This window comes from Lepidothrix coronata, unplaced genomic scaffold (genome assembly GCF_001604755.1).
Source record: "Lepidothrix coronata isolate B3197 unplaced genomic scaffold, Lepidothrix_coronata-1.0 Scaffold202, whole genome shotgun sequence".
NCBI lineage: Eukaryota > Metazoa > Chordata > Aves > Passeriformes > Pipridae > Lepidothrix > Lepidothrix coronata.
Window position 1 is genome coordinate 231394 of NW_016690382.1, and position 18319 is coordinate 249712.

General features: G+C 45.4%; 1 protein-coding gene across 4 annotated transcripts in view; it reads right to left on the minus strand.

The window, feature by feature from the left end:
* FLNB (filamin B) overlaps positions 1–18319 on the minus strand; it is a 71885-nt gene that overhangs the window by 23627 nt on the left and 29939 nt on the right. For 3 of the 4 annotated variants that reach the window (XM_017832430.1, XM_017832431.1, XM_017832429.1), the window contains exons 6-25: positions 18225–18302; positions 17292–17454; positions 15797–15994; positions 13963–14100; positions 12663–12789; positions 11975–12111; positions 11399–11592; positions 10965–11078; positions 10306–10449; positions 9845–9968; positions 9421–9581; positions 8739–8829; positions 8317–8486; positions 5983–6100; positions 5014–5276; positions 3799–4396; positions 3398–3571; positions 2840–3002; positions 2303–2463; positions 1394–1561 (exon numbers count right to left, since the gene is read on the minus strand). In XM_017832430.1, coding sequence (XP_017687919.1) covers positions 1394–1561; positions 2303–2463; positions 2840–3002; positions 3398–3571; positions 3799–4396; positions 5014–5276; positions 5983–6100; positions 8317–8486; positions 8739–8829; positions 9421–9581; positions 9845–9968; positions 10306–10449; positions 10965–11078; positions 11399–11592; positions 11975–12111; positions 12663–12789; positions 13963–14100; positions 15797–15994; positions 17292–17454; positions 18225–18302 — 3484 coding nt within the window. Of the gene's footprint in view, positions 1–1393; positions 1562–2302; positions 2464–2839; positions 3003–3397; positions 3572–3798; positions 4397–5013; positions 5277–5982; positions 6101–8316; positions 8487–8738; positions 8830–9420; positions 9582–9844; positions 9969–10305; positions 10450–10964; positions 11079–11398; positions 11593–11974; positions 12112–12662; positions 12790–13962; positions 14101–15345; positions 15395–15796; positions 15995–17291; positions 17455–18224; positions 18303–18319 lie in introns of those variants that run through there. The other variant, XM_017832432.1, reaches the window with a different exon arrangement.

Genomic DNA, 18319 nt, shown 5'->3' on the forward strand with positions numbered 1-18319 from the left:
ATTTAAATTCTTTTATTTTTTTGAAGGAAGGCAACAGGCATAGATCAGTGATCAGTTTCCCTAATTTTGCATTCAAAGCCATTGACTTGTAATAGATTTGTTATCCACCACTCTCTGGGTTCCCATCTTCTCTCTCTAAACAAAAGCCAGCATGAAAAAACGGAGAAATCTCTGCCTTTCTGTACAGTCCAGGTCAAGAGCAATTGCTAACAGTGCATGGAAGATCTTTCAAGAAAGAAAATGAGTAATAGTTATAATTGTCTGAACTGTCATTTATAAGATTACACACTGTTACTGGGATTCACTGCACAGAATTGAGCCCTAAAGCCAGTTGGTGTGTAGCATTCACCAACCCAGTCTTTCACAATCAGGAGTTTGGAAAGGCAGGCTTGCTGCCTAGGCAGGACTGCCCTGCAAGCTGCCAGAGTCCTAAGAAAGCAGGATCAATTATTTCAATTTGCATTAAGCTAAATCTACAACAGATTACACGACATATCAGTTCAGATCAACACACAAAGCAGTCTACAATTACAAGTTGGCTTTAAAACATAGGAAGGATTAGCAGTAAAGCAAGCACAAAAGAAACCTATATAGTTGCCATGCGAAGCCTAAAAGCAACACCGTTGGTTCCCACTCCCTCCTCCAGATGATTCTTGCAGCTGCCAATTGGATTTCCGAGAGCCAAAATTGCCAGTAGCTAGTGAGAGTTCAAACCTGTCTCAGTGTCACCCTTTGGACCACCTTTAAAGAAATCCGAAATTGCTTTCAATGGGGAACGCCATCCCTCGGAATTCGTCTCATCCGCTAGAATTAAATGAGTGTTACCTGAGGGGCACCTGCACAAAGGGACCTGACACTCCAATGGGGAAGCAGCTCTTGCCTCCTAACAAGGTGAGGCTTGCAGCCAACAGGTATTCACTGCCAAGATACTGTGCCACTGAGACACAACTTTCTAGGTTAATGCAAACATCACTAACGCTGTCACTCGAGGGCCATGTTGCTCTCTGGGCACCACTGAGCAGTTCCACCATGATTCAGAGACTTCTGCAACCCAGTTACACAGGTTTCCCAAGGCACTGCATATTAGACTTTGGATTTACTTTTTTATGTCTAAAACTAAGCCACAAACGTTCACCAGTGACGGTTACTCACATCACTTCTCCCATTCTGAAGATTAAGCTAAAGCCATCAAAGGTACTGTCCACAGCAGCACTACCTAGGACACAGCTCTCCTTTCACAGCATGACACAAGGGTCAGCTATCCTGTTCACAGATGAACAGGAACAGAGAGAAATGCTCATTCAATGGCATTACCATCTTTGCAAGCAGGGCCATGTTACCAACCCAAACACAGAGAAGGGGCCACAGTCAGATGGAGTACTTCAGTTCTTACCTCTGGGTCCTGTCACCACCACCTCGAGGGGTGCTACTCCTGCCTTGCTGGCATCTACAGTGAAGGACTGTGGGATTTTAGCTCGAACAGCTGTTCCCAGACCTGGCCCTGCTATCTTCACCTTGCTGGGATCCACAACATCCTTCACAGGAACCTTGAAAGGACTGCCTGGAAGTCGACACAGCAAGTGTTAAACACCAGAGTTAACAGTTACAGAGAACAAATTGAAAAAGGTCTTTTTTCCCTACTTTTCCTTGGGCTTTTTTATTACTATCATTCAGACACAGGCATGAGTGACAACCCCACAGCCTCCACATTGCTCCTTTGCTTCTGCAAAAGCCAGAAGCATAAGGATGGTGCTTCTACATTTTCACTGTTTATTCAGCAATTCAGTTGTGAACCCTCTACTCCTCACACCTCAGGAAAAAAAAACAAACATGAAAGAAACCAGAAGTGCAAATGAAGCATCATGCAGGCACTTGTTTCCTTCATATTTTACCAAGTTCAGTACGTCAACAAAGAGAATGGGACCAACAGGAAACATCCAGTCCAAATGCATGCACAGGTAAACACAGTTTAATATAATCCCCATGACAGGCTGACCCTCTTACTGCAGAACAGGATCTTGAAGACATCCAAATACCAAAGGGTTATTTTCATGACCTGAAGTCTTATACACCACTTGTGCATAAAACCAGTTATTTGTCAAGGGTTAGTGTCCCCTTCCCTGTCCCACTCATCTGTACCCACTCGAGCAAATGCCACTGCTTTTTATGCCTGAATTCCCAGGAAAAGCAGAAAGACAAAATCACATCAACATCCCACAGTATAAGGGATATGCAGCCAATGCATTGAGCCCTCAGCTTGGCTTCTTCCCTCTTCTGACAGCCACTGAGCAAGAGCTCTTACCAGGAATATGCTCTCCCCCATACGTGATGTTAACATCGTAATCTCCTGGAACATAAGGAATATACTCGGCACTGCAACTCCCATCTTTGTTATCTTTACAGCTAATTTTAGATTCTGAAGGTCCCTCAACAGTTATTCCAAGGCCACCAATTCCTGCCCCCCTGCAAGACAGAAAAACACACTGTTAGAATTAACTGCTTCAAACAGCAGCTTTACTGCTTTCACATGCTCTGGCTGCATTTTCATCCTTTTTGGAAATGCAGTAACCTGACTTCTGATGTCCAGCCTTCAGTGTGCACTGGCATGGAAAGCTGTTCAGACTACCTCACTCACATTTTCCTAGAATTTTATCCTCAACAACTATTGACCCCTAATGTCTAACGTCTGCAGATGATGAGGTAGCACACACAGTTACCAGATGGACACAGCTTGGCCTCTTTATAAATATTTGTACTGAGTTTAGCATCCTGCATTGCACACATCACTGCACTCCTCCCTCCCTCAGACATTCCTTGAAGATCAAACAGGTTCAGTCACCTGGTGACAACCGAAAAGGGGTTCGGCTGATTTGTGAAAGCCTCTGTGAGTCCAGGTCCTTGTGCCTTCACACGTGATGGATGGCAGCCCTCTGTCACATTCACTCTGAAGGGGCTGTTTGGCACAGGTACATCATCATACGTTACGCTGACTGTGTGAGGACCTGTTAAGAGGAGGAAAACATGTTCTGAATTCCCTAAATACACTCATCACTTAACATCACTTCTACAAGATGCTACAGACCTAAATGTCAGTATATGAGTAAGAGTTTCCTTCTGCATTTCACAAGACTTTGCTAGTGTTTCATAACTAGAGACACTATCTACACTCTGTCCTTCTGAAGCCAAGTTACCATAAAAGTCAGTTCTTCAAGTTAAAATAGAGCTGCTTCCTGTAGAATTAGCTCCTCTACTGGTTAAACTCTTGCTAAGATGCCAACAAGTTACTGGCAGACCTCAGCAGTTTGCCAAATGAAAGTGGCAGAAGAGCCGCTTGCTCTTGGTTTTCCCCTTTCAAGTAAAAAAAAAAACAAAAAAACAACCCAAACCCAGAGGTTACCCTTTTCAAACGGCGTGTACTCTACTGAATATGTTCCATCAGCATTGTCTTGGATGAGACAGTCTGTGGGGGAGCCGGACGGGCTCGTGATCTGTGTCCTGATGTGGTCACCACCGGCCTTCGTTAGAGGTCGAGCATCCACAGTGAACTCAGTTGTAGCTTCTCGGAAGACATCTGCAGGAAACGTTTTCAAGAGTCACTTCATGAACTGCATATATTTCCAACGACCAAACATTTGGTGAAGCAGCACGATAAACAACTTGTTTGGGAACATAATGAGACTCCCCAGTCCTTCCCAGGGTCACCATGAAAATATGCAAGGCTTTTACAGCTTTCAGGGCCCAAAACACTCAGAAACAACTGCAAGCCCTACAAACTCTGACAACAACAGTTATTCTCACCTTTTCCTTCCACTCCTGGCCCAAACACTTTAACTCTACTTGTGTCCACAGCTGGCTCCACTTTGACCCGGGCTGGGAATTTAGGCACTTGCTCTCCTCCGTATCTCATCTTGATTGTGTACATGCCGGCCGAGAGCGGCACGTACGTAACAACATAGGTCCCGTCCTTGTTATCATCGATCTGGACCTCGGCTTTGGAACCAGTATCTGACACCATGTCCACCCGCAGGTCCCCGGGACCTGCTTCCGTGCAGTCGACATTCAGCAGCCCTGCCTCACCTACTTTACCACGCTCCAGACCCGGGCCTGTGGCAATGACTTTAGAGACATCAAACGGCATTTCTATGTCTGCCTTAAAGGGTGAGCCGGGAATGTGAACTTCTTCAAAGAGGATGTTTACAAAGTACTCTCCAGGCTTCATGGGCAGGTAGGAGACAGAGCAGGTTCCATCACCGTTGTCTGAGCATTCAATTTTAGCTTCACATGGGCCTTCTACTGTCAAACCCAAACCTCCAGTTCCTGCCCCTTTGGTATCTATTGTAAACTGGGCTGGTTTTCCAACGAGGCCCCCTCGAAGACCTGGACCATGAGCTTTTACCTAGAAGAGAATATGCAGTTTAGCTAAACTGCCTTTTCCATATAATTGCCAGAAGATTGCCTTGTTAGAGTTGTTTGTATGTGGGACTCGATTAACAAGCTCTTAAAAATATACAGAAAGCAATATTTCCTTTGCCACTCATCCCAGTTTTACTGTAAAGTTGGTACCTCTCCTCCAAAGGGGTTTCTAGGCAAGGATATTTATACTCTCACCATAATTGTTTTTATATAGCCATGGGATATAAAAGGTGGAAATGTAAAAATATTTGATGGCTGTACACATTTTTTTCTTGAAATATATGTCCTTAGAAAAAAGCATCTTAAGACAGTAGAGATTCTCATCAGGCCAACTTCTATCAAATTAGGAGCAATACTTTTCTTTGCCACACTATGCAGGATGCTTGCAGTATTCTTGATTAGTTCAATGTTCTTATTCAAATACAGTCTTACAGGAATGACTTTAATGAGTCATGGAGGCTGCAAAAGGACTGACTGAGCACTCTGAGTAAGGATGTTCCTGGGTCTGGTTTGGCCAAAACCAAGCCAAGTCTCATGCAATAGCCCACAATTCAGTTTTCATCTATCAGTTGTTGTCACAGCCCTGAACCATTCACTTACCTTGGAGGGATCTGGAGGTAGCGTGGCCTCCACAGTATAGGGGCTCCCTGGGATTGGGTTGCCATCATAACTCACATCCACCACATACAGTCCTTCTTCCCGTGGGATGTATTTTGCAGTGCTGCACTCCTTACCCAGAACCGGTTCCACCAGACATGGCACAGCTTTTCTCATAGGACTGGAAATATTAACATCCAGTTTACCTTGCCCACCAGCTCCTTTGGTATCAATTACAAATTCCTGATCCTTCCCTACTTCCACTCCTGAAAAAGACAAAACCCATATTACATTACTTACTTAACATCAGACAGTGGTCCAAGAAATCTCCCATGCACATACCACTGAGGGAGCAGGCCCTGGCAGAGCCCTGGGCAGTCTGTATCCCCCTGCAGTCATAAAAACCTCCCAAAGCCAAACAAAAAAACAAACAAATGCTTTGGTTAACTGGAGCTACAAAGTTACAGGGCGTAACAAGTGTGTGTAAGACATGGTCTGACAGTATCAGGGCTCATTTCAGGAAAGCAACAATGTTTCACAGCCTTAAGTTCTTCCACTTTTGGAAAACAAAAAGACACTATAAATGACACTGTGCATTGTACCAGTTTCATACATTTGAACAAACAGCCATCTAGCCCTGAAGAAAACAGATTCCATCAGTGGGTGCCCAGCTGGGTGAAGAGTCCAGCTCTGTTCACCACAAAGGACCAAACCACAACACATGTCCACATTGCTATGTAATCTTTGGGGGAAAAAAAATAAAATTCTCAAATGAAATTCAGTCCTCAAGAGAACCAGCTAAGTCAGAGTGGCCAAGCTACAAAGTTGGAGCTGGTTGATTCCCAACTGTAGCAAGTTTAAAAGAAGATTGTTTTGCCCACTCCTGTTGCAGTAGCACATGTTGGCAATCACCCAGATTCAGGAGACACTTCAGAGGCAGGCTATGGGGCTTTCCAGCCCACAGGTACTTACTGTTTTCCAGTCCATTGACTTTAACTTTGCTTAGGTCTAGTGGAGCAGCAACGCCCACAGTGAAAGGGCTTTTAGGGATGGGATCACCGCCGTAAGTTACCGAAACCTTCATTGGACCCTAGTTGGAGAATTTCTAAGTTAGCTCAGTTCCTCACTTCATACAGACACACTAACACCCAAACAGCACATAACCACTTCACCTAATCCATTTTAGCCAGCCACAGCCAAACTTATTGGTTTATGGACACTAAAGCTCTAACCCACTGCAGCCCTTCAAAGTATTAAATGGTTTTTATCTAATACAGGAAGAGAGAAAGAGACAGATCTTTCCAACATTTAATTAGATTATATTCAAGCAGCCTGGCAAAGGCTCCAGCTCAGGCTGGCTCCCGCCCTCCCAGTGCTCAGACCCAACAGCTGAATGAATGTCCCAGTGCTCCAGACCAGGTATCCCCTTCCACTGCGTGGAGAGGCCTGGCCAAAGCCAAGACTGCAAAGAGGCTGTATTATTACAGCATCTGAAATACCGGGGGTTTAAGCTCTACAAGTCAGAAAGATTAATGCTCTTGTGTATTTTGGCTGGAACACTGCACAGCCATGGCAAGCTCCAGCCCACGATGTGTGCTCCTTTTATTCTCTCCTACCGCAGTCCATATTTTAGCTATATTCACTGTTTGCTTACTTTTCATTCTTGGCTGGTTCGGCTCCCAAGTGAAATAATTATGGATGTTTCATGCAAGCTAGTGAATAGCTTCCATGATTATTCTTGGTTGTTTTTAGAAAACATGCACCCGGGTAGCTGTAGCAACACCGCGAGATAGATAAGGCCGAATAAACAGCATTTAACCAAGGCTCCTCTGCAGTGACACAGCCCCTCAGGAATTTAACAACCTAGTCCATCCTTCCCCTATTCTGAAGACTCCAGAGTCTCATTCGTAAGTTACTGCTTAGGAACCTGAGAAAGACAGGGTCAGGAATGACCTATGTGCTCACAGCCCGGAGGGACAACAAGGTTACTCTAATTACTGAGCATTCTATTTTCATCTTCTTTGTTTAACCATTGCTTTCCTGCCACTGTAATCTCCAAGTATCTCCTGTAAGTCCACAGCTCCATGTGGACTGTGCCAGGCTCCAGTGCCTCCATGACCCAAGGCACTTCTCCAGATGGAAGACCAAGTGGGAAACCTGGTTTAGGCATCCTGGCTTGTTTCAACACTGCTTTTCAGGTGAAACATAGCAATCTGGTACTACTCACAAACACACGCATGAAGTACAGATGACTGTTCCCTTCTGCATACCAGCCCTGACCCAACAGGCCAAGGCCTCTCCAAACAGGCACACCAGCCACCTCCTGAGCTCATGCAACTGCTTTATCCAAAAACAAACGCTAGTTCTATGGTGCTTCCAAGAATGCTAATCCAGCATTATCAGTTAAATAATACTGCAGTCCTCCTTATCAGTCCCCTTTTATATAGCTCCATTCAAGAAAGCTGGTGCAGATGAGTAGTTCATTTGGTTGTTCAGCAGAACAAGAGCAGCAGAACACTTTGATCTCAGCACCACAGCATCCACGTCTTCAGAATTATACGAGATTCGTGCATTCTGGAGTTTAGTGGCCCTTTACAAACACACAAGCACAGCATGAGGAAAAATACTTCTAGTTATTAGTAGCTTCCACTTTCAGCTCTTTAATGATGTTGCTAAGGAATCATCAGCCTCTGAACCAAACGAGTCAGACTCAATTTTTTCCAATTTAAAGGCAAACCTTAAATGCAGACACATACTTTGGATGCATTTCATCTGCAGCCCAGCTTCCCTCTTCAGCAACAACTTGTTCACTTTCCTACTGGGAACTGGCACAGCATGACCCAAACACTCTTCTTTTTATCCCTGCTCTGGTTTGCCCTTCAGTTCCTTTGACATCAGCAGCTTGCTGAGAGGCAGCACACCACAACCTCAGCTCTGCAGGACCACAGCAGCCCAGAGCAGCTGGGGTAGCAGCCGGCTCTGTTTCAGAGTCTGGAAAGGTTTGCCATCTTTCCTCTTCAACTGATCATGTATGGAATGATGATGTGAGCTGTATGCTAATGCTTCAATCATTCTCTTTTCCCCAGAAAAGAAAACAGTGGCAATCTATCGATAGCTACACCAGAAAACTGCATTATTGCTTTCCAGTCCTAATTGTACTGCAGGCTTTAGGGATCCTGGGGGGCAGGACACCCTGGCAAGCCTTTCTTGCTTGTTCCTCTGTGCACAGGTACCATGAAGGGCGGTCACTGCACTATTAGCAACATGAGCTCTTCACTCTTGTACTGCTACATGAGTCAGACCTACCTGCTGTATGGGAGTGTACCTAACAGTGTGGGAATAGTCATAGTTGTCAATGACGTCCAGATCCACCACCGCCTCTCCCGGCACTGGGCTGCTGAACTGCACATCCAGTGGCGCTTTTCCAGCTCCCTTGGTGAACACAGTGAAATGAGTTGGCTTGCCATTTTCCACACCTGAAGAAAAATGTTAATTCTAATTTATGCAGAACTCGCACACAGAAACTCTTCTCTAGAAGCTCAGTACCAATAAAGCCCAGTCAAGCAAAGTACCAAGGGAAAGGTGTCATTTCCAATTGCCTGGCACCCCACCCTGCTGTATCCAGGACTGCATTGCTGCATCCCAGCAATGCTCAGCCAGGCAATGGCTACCCTGTGACAGCCCCTCACGGTCCAGTGCTGACCACACAACATCAACCCAACTCTCACCAGTTTTGTTCAGCCCAGGTCCTTCAGCTTTCACTTTGCTGGCATCGTGCGAGGGGTCCACTTTAACTCTAAATGGGCTGGCAGGAATTTCCTGCAACAGAAACGCAGCTCTAAACATAAACAGGTCACTCTTCAGTAGCCAAAACTAGACAGATAGTAATTTTAAGATAATTTTGCTCCATTTCCAGTACCATTTTGAGTAGAATTTTGCCTCACTCAAACGCTCTGCTTACTGAGTGGTATCATTCAAAGTCTAGCGCAAAGTTAACAGCTGGATAGTTTGTAGGGGCCTGTCGTGGGTTTATTCTGGCCCTTTTTTATTTTTAAGGAAAACTTTCCCCCCATTTTCCTTGGAGAGTCACTTAGGTTTTTTATCCTTTAGAAAGCAGCTTTGTCCCATCACTGAGACCACACTCAGTATTGCCAGTCCAACACATCAGACACTTGAAATTCAATGTCCCCAGCCAACCCCTCTCATTTGTGTACATCCAAGTATTACAAAAGAAGTTTTAGTTTTTTTACACTGTTGTAGAAACAGTGACCAGATGAAGTGCATATGAGCTGACATGGAAGGGCCAGCTGTGAACTGCTGCAGCCAGTTGTGAACTGGCACGTGCTTGGTGATCAAAGAGCAGATAAAGAGACTCTGGAAACATCAGGCTGCAAAATGAAGATTACAAACCTCTCCTGCAAAAAGCACTTTAATGGTGTAGCGCCCTGCGGCAGGCGGGGCGTATTTCACTGTGAACGTATCATTAGCATTGTGGATGATGTCGAAATCTATGTCCTCTTCCTCATCACTGACCACACGAGCATCACACTTAATTCCAACACTGACATCACCTAGGAAAAGCAAACGGAGGTTTTACTACCAGACAGCCCAGGCACTGCCAGCCAAACGGCCAGATCATTCCCATTCCCAGGAGCTGTTCAAGTCACCATGTTAACTGATGCAACAGATCAGATCACAATTCACTGCAAGGTTCTGCTTCCCAAGATTTTTCCACTAAACAAGGAAAACCAGATAGAACATTATATAATCCCCTCCCTTCTGTGTGTGGTACCTGTGGGTCTGATATCACAGCAACAGCCCAGCCTGCCTTTACCTTCTCCTGCATCCGTGCAGTCCACAGTGAAATGAGTTGGCTCATTTGCTTTCAGGCCAGTTCTCTCCACACCAGGTCCGAACACTTTCACTTTCTGAGGATGACTCCCTTGACCTATAAGGACCTACACAGATTCACAAGGGTCAGAATCACATATCTGTGTCATGCTCGAGATCACATCTGAGTCAGAGCATTGCTTGGACAGAGGCTACAGGAAAACAGGACCAAGTGAATTGCCCCGAATCCCCCAGGCTGCAGCTGGGCTGACAGGAGACCTCCACCATATAAGCTTGTGAAAACAAAGATTTATTCACGGGGATAGATTTCTAAAAACAGAGCAGAAGGGCACACCTCCTTGAAGTTCACAGAAGGGTTTTATCATCCTAGTTGTATGAGCAATTAGTTGTGAGCACAAATGTCTTACTTGGCTAGAAATAAGTACTATCCATCTCTGAACTTACCCTAAATGGGCTGTTGGGCACATTGGCTCCTCCCCAGACAACAGAAATTGTATGTTTGATTGGTTTAACTGGCACATATGAGCAGGCAAACACACCATCAGGCTTGCTCTTTATCTGGATATCAATAGGGTTTCCTTCTCCATCCTAAAAAGCAGTAATACAAGCAGAAGGTTCAGGTACTTCAAAAATGTTTGCACAGTTTGAACAGCCTAAGACTGTTCCAAAATATGTCAGTTTTTTTTCCCCAGAACTGCAGCTCAGAAACACTGAAGAAACATGCAATTTACACTCCTGTAAGTCTTTCTCATCTAACACTCACTCATTCATTACACCATCCGACAACACATATGAAATTCACAGGCTCAGAGACACTTCAGTGCTTTCAAATGACAACTCCAGGAAATTACACCTTGCTTTGCTGAGGAGACTCTAAAGTAAGGAAGCAAAGCCATGTTTTTCATACACCACAGAGAAGCCACCTTGTCTTGAGTTAGGTTGTTACCTGACTACATTACACAGATCAAAGCACGGAACTCTGAGTGAATTACACATGCCCAGAGTTAAGTGGTGTGTAAGCGAGTAGAAATACTTAAGGCACTTTCTCAACAGTATTAAAGTCCTTTTGTTGAAGTTTCACACAGCTGCCTTTGGCTTTTTACCTGTGCATACATCTTCAGAGGTGCTTTCCCAGCGTCCTTGGTTTCAACTGTGAACTCAGCAGGATTGTTCACTATACAGCCAGTCCTCTCCAGGCCTGGGCCATAGGCCTTCACCTAAAAAAGCACCTCAAGACTATTAGTTTGCAGTTCAGAAAGAGAAGCAAAACTAAGTGATATATTTACAAAAGACCTGCCCCCTCCACAAAACCCATGAAGCACAGGATACTACTTCAGCAAGTTTCCATTACATTAAATCAAAACCACAACAGTGTTATTAGAAAAAGCTGGGCAGTATCTGGCTGGAGCTTGGCAGATTCAGAGCTTTAAGCAGAGGCAGCTTAACAGTCAAGTCTGCTACTAGAATCCTTCAGAAACATCTCTACTGTAGTTACATCAAAGACATGCTATGCCACAGGTGAACTCTCATACACCACCTTATCCGAGTTGAAGTCTCCTGAAGCCGGTCGGATGAAGGCCATGTAAGGGCTGTCTTTTATGTCCTCATCATCACACATGATGTGCACAGCATATTCACCAGGCTCCTTGGGCCAATACTTCACATCACATGAGCCATCATTCTTGTCATCACACTCAATTTTAGCCTGAGAAGGGCCTTCTATTGCAAAGCCTGAAAAAAGGAACAAGTAGGTTCCTCACGTTAGGTTTGTGGTGGCTGCCAATTTAACAACAATTTCACAAATAGCTTTTTGTCAGCTATAACCATGCCTGATCTCTCCATCACCCTTCTTCAGCAATATGGGAGATAATCCATCATCCATCATTCCCTTTTCGATCTCATGCCACAAAAACACAGACTAACACACACCCCCCTTAACACACGTTCCTGTCTCTAGGACTTCCTTTGATACTCTGATAGATGTTTGTGTTTAGACCACAACATCTTAGAGACCTGGGTTTTTTTACTGTTGGGAAAGCTATTGTTTCTCATGAGTTCTTTGCTAGCGTTGCAATATATACATATTTCAGACAAACTAAGTAAAGTAACAAACCAAGAGAGCCAACTTCTGTGCCAATGGACTCGACCACGAAGTCAGCCGATTTGCCCACAATTCCCTCATGCAGCCCTGGTCCCCAGGCTCGCACTTTCTGAGGACCGGCTTCATGACCCACTTGAACTTCAAAGGGGCTACAAGATAAAAACAAAGCATAGTATTAGAAATGAGGACAAATATAACGTCTGTGTTTTTCCCCAGGCATTTTAATGAGGCTTTACATTGGATTTTCCAAATTAATAGATGCTACCATGTGGTGGCACGGTGCCCAGCAGAGTGTCTTTCTAGCAGAGAGGTCATCCAACCCATCATGTGCTTACATCTTGCACCACAAATCCTGAGTGTCAAATACTTGGCTTGCTCTGCTTGCTGTAGCCCTGGACACTAAAATAACAAATCCTTTCAAAAACGCATAGTAAAGTCCGAGCTGCATGATCCACCAAGTTTTACTGGTTTTGTGTTCATGATTTTGGGTTTAGAAAGACTGATGCAAATCACCCTTCAGAGTTTTCTCAATATAAGCAGCTCCGGTCCTAAACCAGGCTGTAGATAAACTGTTACAACAGCCATTTGCCACTAACTCGTCCCCCCAGTTTCTTCAAAGGTTAGTGTTGCTTTAAATGCTCACCAACTACATAACCCACTGAAGGGCACAAAAATGCCCAAAAAGCTACTTTTAACTCACCTTTTTGGGATGTTGTGCCCACCCCATGTAATCGTGACAACATACTTCCCTGGGGTAGCTGGATAATATTCAAATGCATATACACCATCCATAAAGCCTTTTTGTTTCACCAACTCCTCCAAGCCCTCTGTTGAAAGATCAGTTCAGCATTAAACTTAACAGCTTCCATCCTGCTTTCAATTACTCAGACAAGTTCATGTTTTCTAGTATTTATTTTAGCTTGCAAGAATAAATTTCTTCCACGAGAAAAAAAAAAAAAGGTCAGGTTATAAGGGAAGTTAGTTCTAGCTGCCCTCTAGGACAAAGACAGCAAACACTTCCAGAAGAAATACAGCAGAAAGTATTTTAAGTTACCAGACTTAATAGGTTCCCTTGTGTTTTATTTTCTTAGTCTGCAGTATGATGCATGTCATATGTTAAAACAAAAAAGCTTAACATTTGTCAGACTTTGTAACCACAAATATGCAGGGAATGCCTACTTTTCATTTTCTTCAAGATGAAGAATTTAGGGAGAAAAGCTTAACACACTAAAATTTACATCGATACATCTGTTGCCTTTTTTCCCCCCAACGGCACAAAGCCGCACAGTCGGGGCTCTGTGCGTGTGGAGGAGGTGAAGGCAATACAATGCACCTTTTAATGCAGTCCCAGCTGGGGGGAGGTGACTGGCTCTCGAGTACCACACAGGCACCGCAGCTCCCTGAAAGCAGCAGCACAGCCACTGCTGCTGGCAGCCTCACTGCGCTCTCATCGTCCCAGCCTGCCAGGCAGAGGGCCACATCCAGAGCTCAGGACACACCAAAGGACCTGAGGATGGATCCTGGCAGATGGTCTCCATGTTAGCTTACAGGTTCCCTTTCCTCCTCTGCTCATCTGCCCAAGCAGCCAGTGCCACCAGGAGTGCTGCTTTGAGCCATTCCCAGCTTTATAAGAGCAGAATTTTCACCCTGCCAGAGACTCTGGAGTGTGACTTGCTCCCACAAATCAGATGAAGATGTGGTGAGCATCCATAAAGCTTGGAGGCCATGGCAGGCAGACGCATGGGTCTTCTCAGTTTTGCTAACTGATGCATGAAAACGGAAAGAACTAAAACCAGATGTTGTCTTACCCAGCCCTGCAGGTCAAAACCTTCACACTAGACACAAAGTACCAGAAAACCCTTCTGAAATTTGGCTTTTTATGACACAGATCCCATCAGTTCCATCAGGACACCATCTCCTGACCGCTCTTCCTTTTCCCACGTTTTGATTCCCGTTTTCTCCAGAACACATCCACAGCACAGATTCACCCCAACACTCACTTGGTCCCTTTATAGTCACTCCGAGGTCTCCGCTCCCCGCCGCTCTCGTATCAACCTTGAAGTCGGCCGTTTCCCTCATGCGGACGCCCTTGGGCTGCAGACCTCGACCGGTGGCACGGCATGCATTGGGATTGCAGGCTGCAAGGCAATCCCAGCCATTAATACTGTCTTTGATTCTCAACATACAGGTAGCCTAGCCAGCCTGGAACAACCTTTAGTTTAATGTTGACTCAGGGCAACCACAGCTTAGCTTTCAGCACAAGCTTTATGGTTATAGCATTAAGGCAAACAGACAGGAGTCTGCACAGTCCCTGTCTCTGCCTTATGGCTTTTGGGTAGTAGTGGTCAGTGCAGCCAGACAACACTGACCCCCTACAGGGGCTGTTTTTTAGAACTATAGCAAACACTGAAGCCCTGTTGCTTTCCAATTCTATGCCAGTTATCAATACAAGACTCATACACAGCTATCACATACAGATAATTCACCACAGACACAACCTTCCTGACGCCTTTTGTGTTGAGGCACACTGCACTGTGGGGGGAAGGTTCCCTCTGCAGATAAGCCCCATTGAACAGTATTATTGTGCTGGTCTTTCAGAAGCACATGACTGGGATAACTGCTACTAGCAAGGCTGAGTTTTGCATGTGCTTCATTAAGAGACGTTGCATCAAACCCCCCCCCGCTTGCCGCAGCTCACACTTTCAAAGAAGCAAAGCCACCAAGCCCTCTGCAGACTGCAGCAGCCATGGGTAGGGGCAGAAGGTTACACATGGCTTAGGCTTATGCTTGGCTTCTTTACTCCAAGCGCTTCTCCAGGCCTGCAGAGCGGCTACAGAAGTAAGTACCACGCACTTATGAACAGTTTTTGTCACAAAGTCCCAGCTGTCATGAGGTCTTCAACACCATAGACCTGAAGGGTTTGAAGAGACTTACAGATAACCACAGCTTCCCAGCACTGTAAACTGAACATGCATTTTCCCAAAACACATCGTGCTTACAGCAGGAGCACAAGTCTGCCAAGCAACTCCTTAGGTTTTCCCTCACTAGGACAGCTCACCCCTGCAGCAGCCAACACCACTCAGTGTCCTACACCGGACGGAGTGAGCGAGGATCGTGTGCCATCTGCTAGCTCTGAAAGCTCAGTGGGAACACACAGGAGCGTGGCCGACGTGGAGCGGGAACAGCTTGCAAAGAGCTTACACAGCTGCATCAGGCAGCTTGTGATTAAGCCAGTTTCACTGACTGGGTCACACACCGCTTCAGTTCGCTTGCAACTTTCCTCCCCAACCCCAACAAAACCAAAAGCCCTTTTGGCTGGGACAAGCTGCAGGCTAGAAGCTTACAAAAAGCAAACATGACAGAGCATCCTGCACACCTCTTACCAACTATGAAGCCATTAGCAGTGAAGTCCAAAATTCCACAAATGGAGGGTAGCTCAGGAGAGATGAGCAGAGATCTAAAAGCGTAGGAGCACGTAAGGATGGAACAGAAAGCAAGTTAGGTGTCAGTTAAGGAGGAAAACAGTAAATATAGTCATTTGAGGAACGAAGGCGGAAAACAGCAAGATGCTGCATAGCTGCATAAATCACTCAAAAAAAATACAAAGGGCAGCTTAACATTTGGAAGTCTAAGCAGAAAGGAAACTAGCAACAAAAGCCATATTACTGTTAGAGAGCATTGGTTTACCCTGTGAATACCCAGTGACCCACTGAATTAGGACCAAGAAGTTGAAAGGTACAGAGAATGTACAAGGCAAAATTCAAGCATATCCTGTGATCACATTCAAGGAGAAAAGTGGCCATCTACATTCAAATGCATTTTTAATAAACATACCCTCTCCAACAAGAACAGTGCAAGGAGTTTTGGGAATTGCCTCCCCAGCAAAAGTCACTTTGACAATGTGAGGACCAGCTTGAACAGGTTTGTAGGTGCAACGGTAGACTTGGTTGCCTTTGTCTTCTACTACAACCTCAGCAAGGCTTCTCCCTTGAGGATCCTCCACTTCCACATTCACATCACCCACACCAGCACCTGCAAAGGAAACAAGTCCACCTGAGCCTCAGCTTCCCCACAGCAACAGGCACTGTGTTTTGCACCACTGCCAGCTGTCTGGGCTGAGCCAGCCACGCTCTGCTGCCATTTCTAGGCACAGAAATGGCCTAGAAATTTTCAGCTTTTGCCGACAGCAACCAAACATTCCAGTGGGGAGGGCAAGACAGGATGGTGGCATCTCCAGGAAGCCAGACTGACAAGGGCTCTGCTGCTCCAGCTACAGGGTTTTACAACAGTATTGTGGTACTTAATATACATACTGCCTGGTTATCCTATGGCTACCATGCTGTAACAGCTCTATCACAGATCAGCTCACAACTTTACGAGTCAATTCAATCTCTCAAGCTTTGAAGTGGTTTAGATCAAGAGACTGGACAATGTGCACGCTGGTCTGTACAAGGATCCTTCTCTGCCGGATGTATTCACTTGGGTTCAGACACCTGCTCTTCTCTCATTTTATTCAACTCATCATACAACTCATCATAAAACAGTCTTCTATACACTTTCAGAGGCCAGACATGTCTTTACATGATTCAGACCACTCCCTCTCCCAATTAGAGGCTGAACATAATACTTCCCCTCACTATAACGCATTTAATTTTATTCCTAAGCTCCCTCAGGCAGAAGGCAATGTAAAATATGCTACTCAGCATATTTCGGTGTTTAAATGCTACAAGTAACTGCCCTAAGTAGTTTCACATTGTTCTAAATGAATTAGCATTTGTAGCATCTTATTGACTCATTCCTCTAGGCTATGGCATTGGCCTAATAGCAGACAGCAAGCAACGTGATGGAGATGCCCTAATGAAGATAGTAGCCCTCTAATAATTACAAAAGAGGTTGACACCAGTTAGTCATTGAAGTATGAACTCGCAGTAGCACTGCAGCAAGTTCTTTCTACAGAGCTAAATACAGAACACACTATGCATTTACAGTTTGTTCACAGTTTATCCTTCACATTTATGTCCAACCTGTCACATTCCTTTTTAAAACGAGTTGAGGGAAGAAACCCGCCAGGAACTTGCTTGCTGCCATCTAGCAAATTCATGGCAAATTTCTGGGTAAGGCTTAGCCCCCTCTTGCCCCAGCTCAGCTCCACACATCAAACATTTCATACACAGCTGAAGCCTTCAGAGCTGCCTGGTTGTTATTTCACGTCTGAACTAGATGAGGCTATAAATCCTCATCCATTTTTCAGTTTTTTTATTTCTCCAAGGCCTTAGGTTCTGACATTTGAGGAAACTGCAGGATTTCCATCCTCCTTCATCCTGCTTACCTGCTGTGTAGAGGTCAAAGTAGGTAGGCTTGTTGGCAATGTTCCCTGTTGCCTCCAGTCCTGGTCCCTTTGCTGTCACTTTGCTTGCATCTCCCTGGGCTTTGTCAACATTCACTTCAAACGGGCTCTTCGAGATGTGCTGCCCGGCAAACAGGACTAAAACCTACAGACAGAGTATCAGCTCAGACCCACTGGGCAGAGGCAGAGCTCAGCATTGCTGCCATGAAACCAAGTGCAGGGTCAAACACCCGCATTCCTGCACAGAGAGTCTTTGTCTCAGAGGTGAGAGACCATCCATCCCACAGCTTTCATCCTGTCCATACAGTGTACCTGCTGGCCACCTCCTTAAAGTGCTACTCACAGAGTCAGCCAAACCTGTGGGGATACTTGAATCGAGATGTGCCAAAAAGTAGCAGATTTCCACCAAGCAATAAAGTGGAAGCAGAAGTTCCATTTATTTTTTCAGGCTGGCTGTGGGAACCAGCCACTATGGTAAGTGTCAAAGCAACAGGATCACCCATCGTAAACCTGCTTCTGTGGGCATCTGGGGACAGAGCTGGGTGGGGAACCCTCTCTGTAAAACCCCTACAGTGTACAGTACCATCACCAAAGAAACAACCTGGTATTTTCATCTGCATCTCTGTGACAACACACAAAACTGGCTTCATGAGTTGCATGAAGTGACCACATGTGAGAGGAGAGCCAAGGTCACACATGCACTTTCTCCCAACACACACTTCTTTCCCCTTTGAGAAGGGAGCAGCCCAAAGGCCCAGACGGAGAATTAAGGCTACACCAGTTTTCCTTTTCTTCAGGATGCCCAGAGTGGCTATTAGCTGTCAGTGAACACGCAGCCCCCTCAGGGGCTCACATTAACAACCAACAGAGCAGCGTCTTTAGCAAGAGAACACCGGTTATTGACACACAACCCACCTTGTGAGGCCCAGTAACCCTTGGAACATACTGGACTGAATAGGTCTTGTTTTTGTCACTGGACGGTGTTATCTTCGCCTAGGAGAGAAAACACA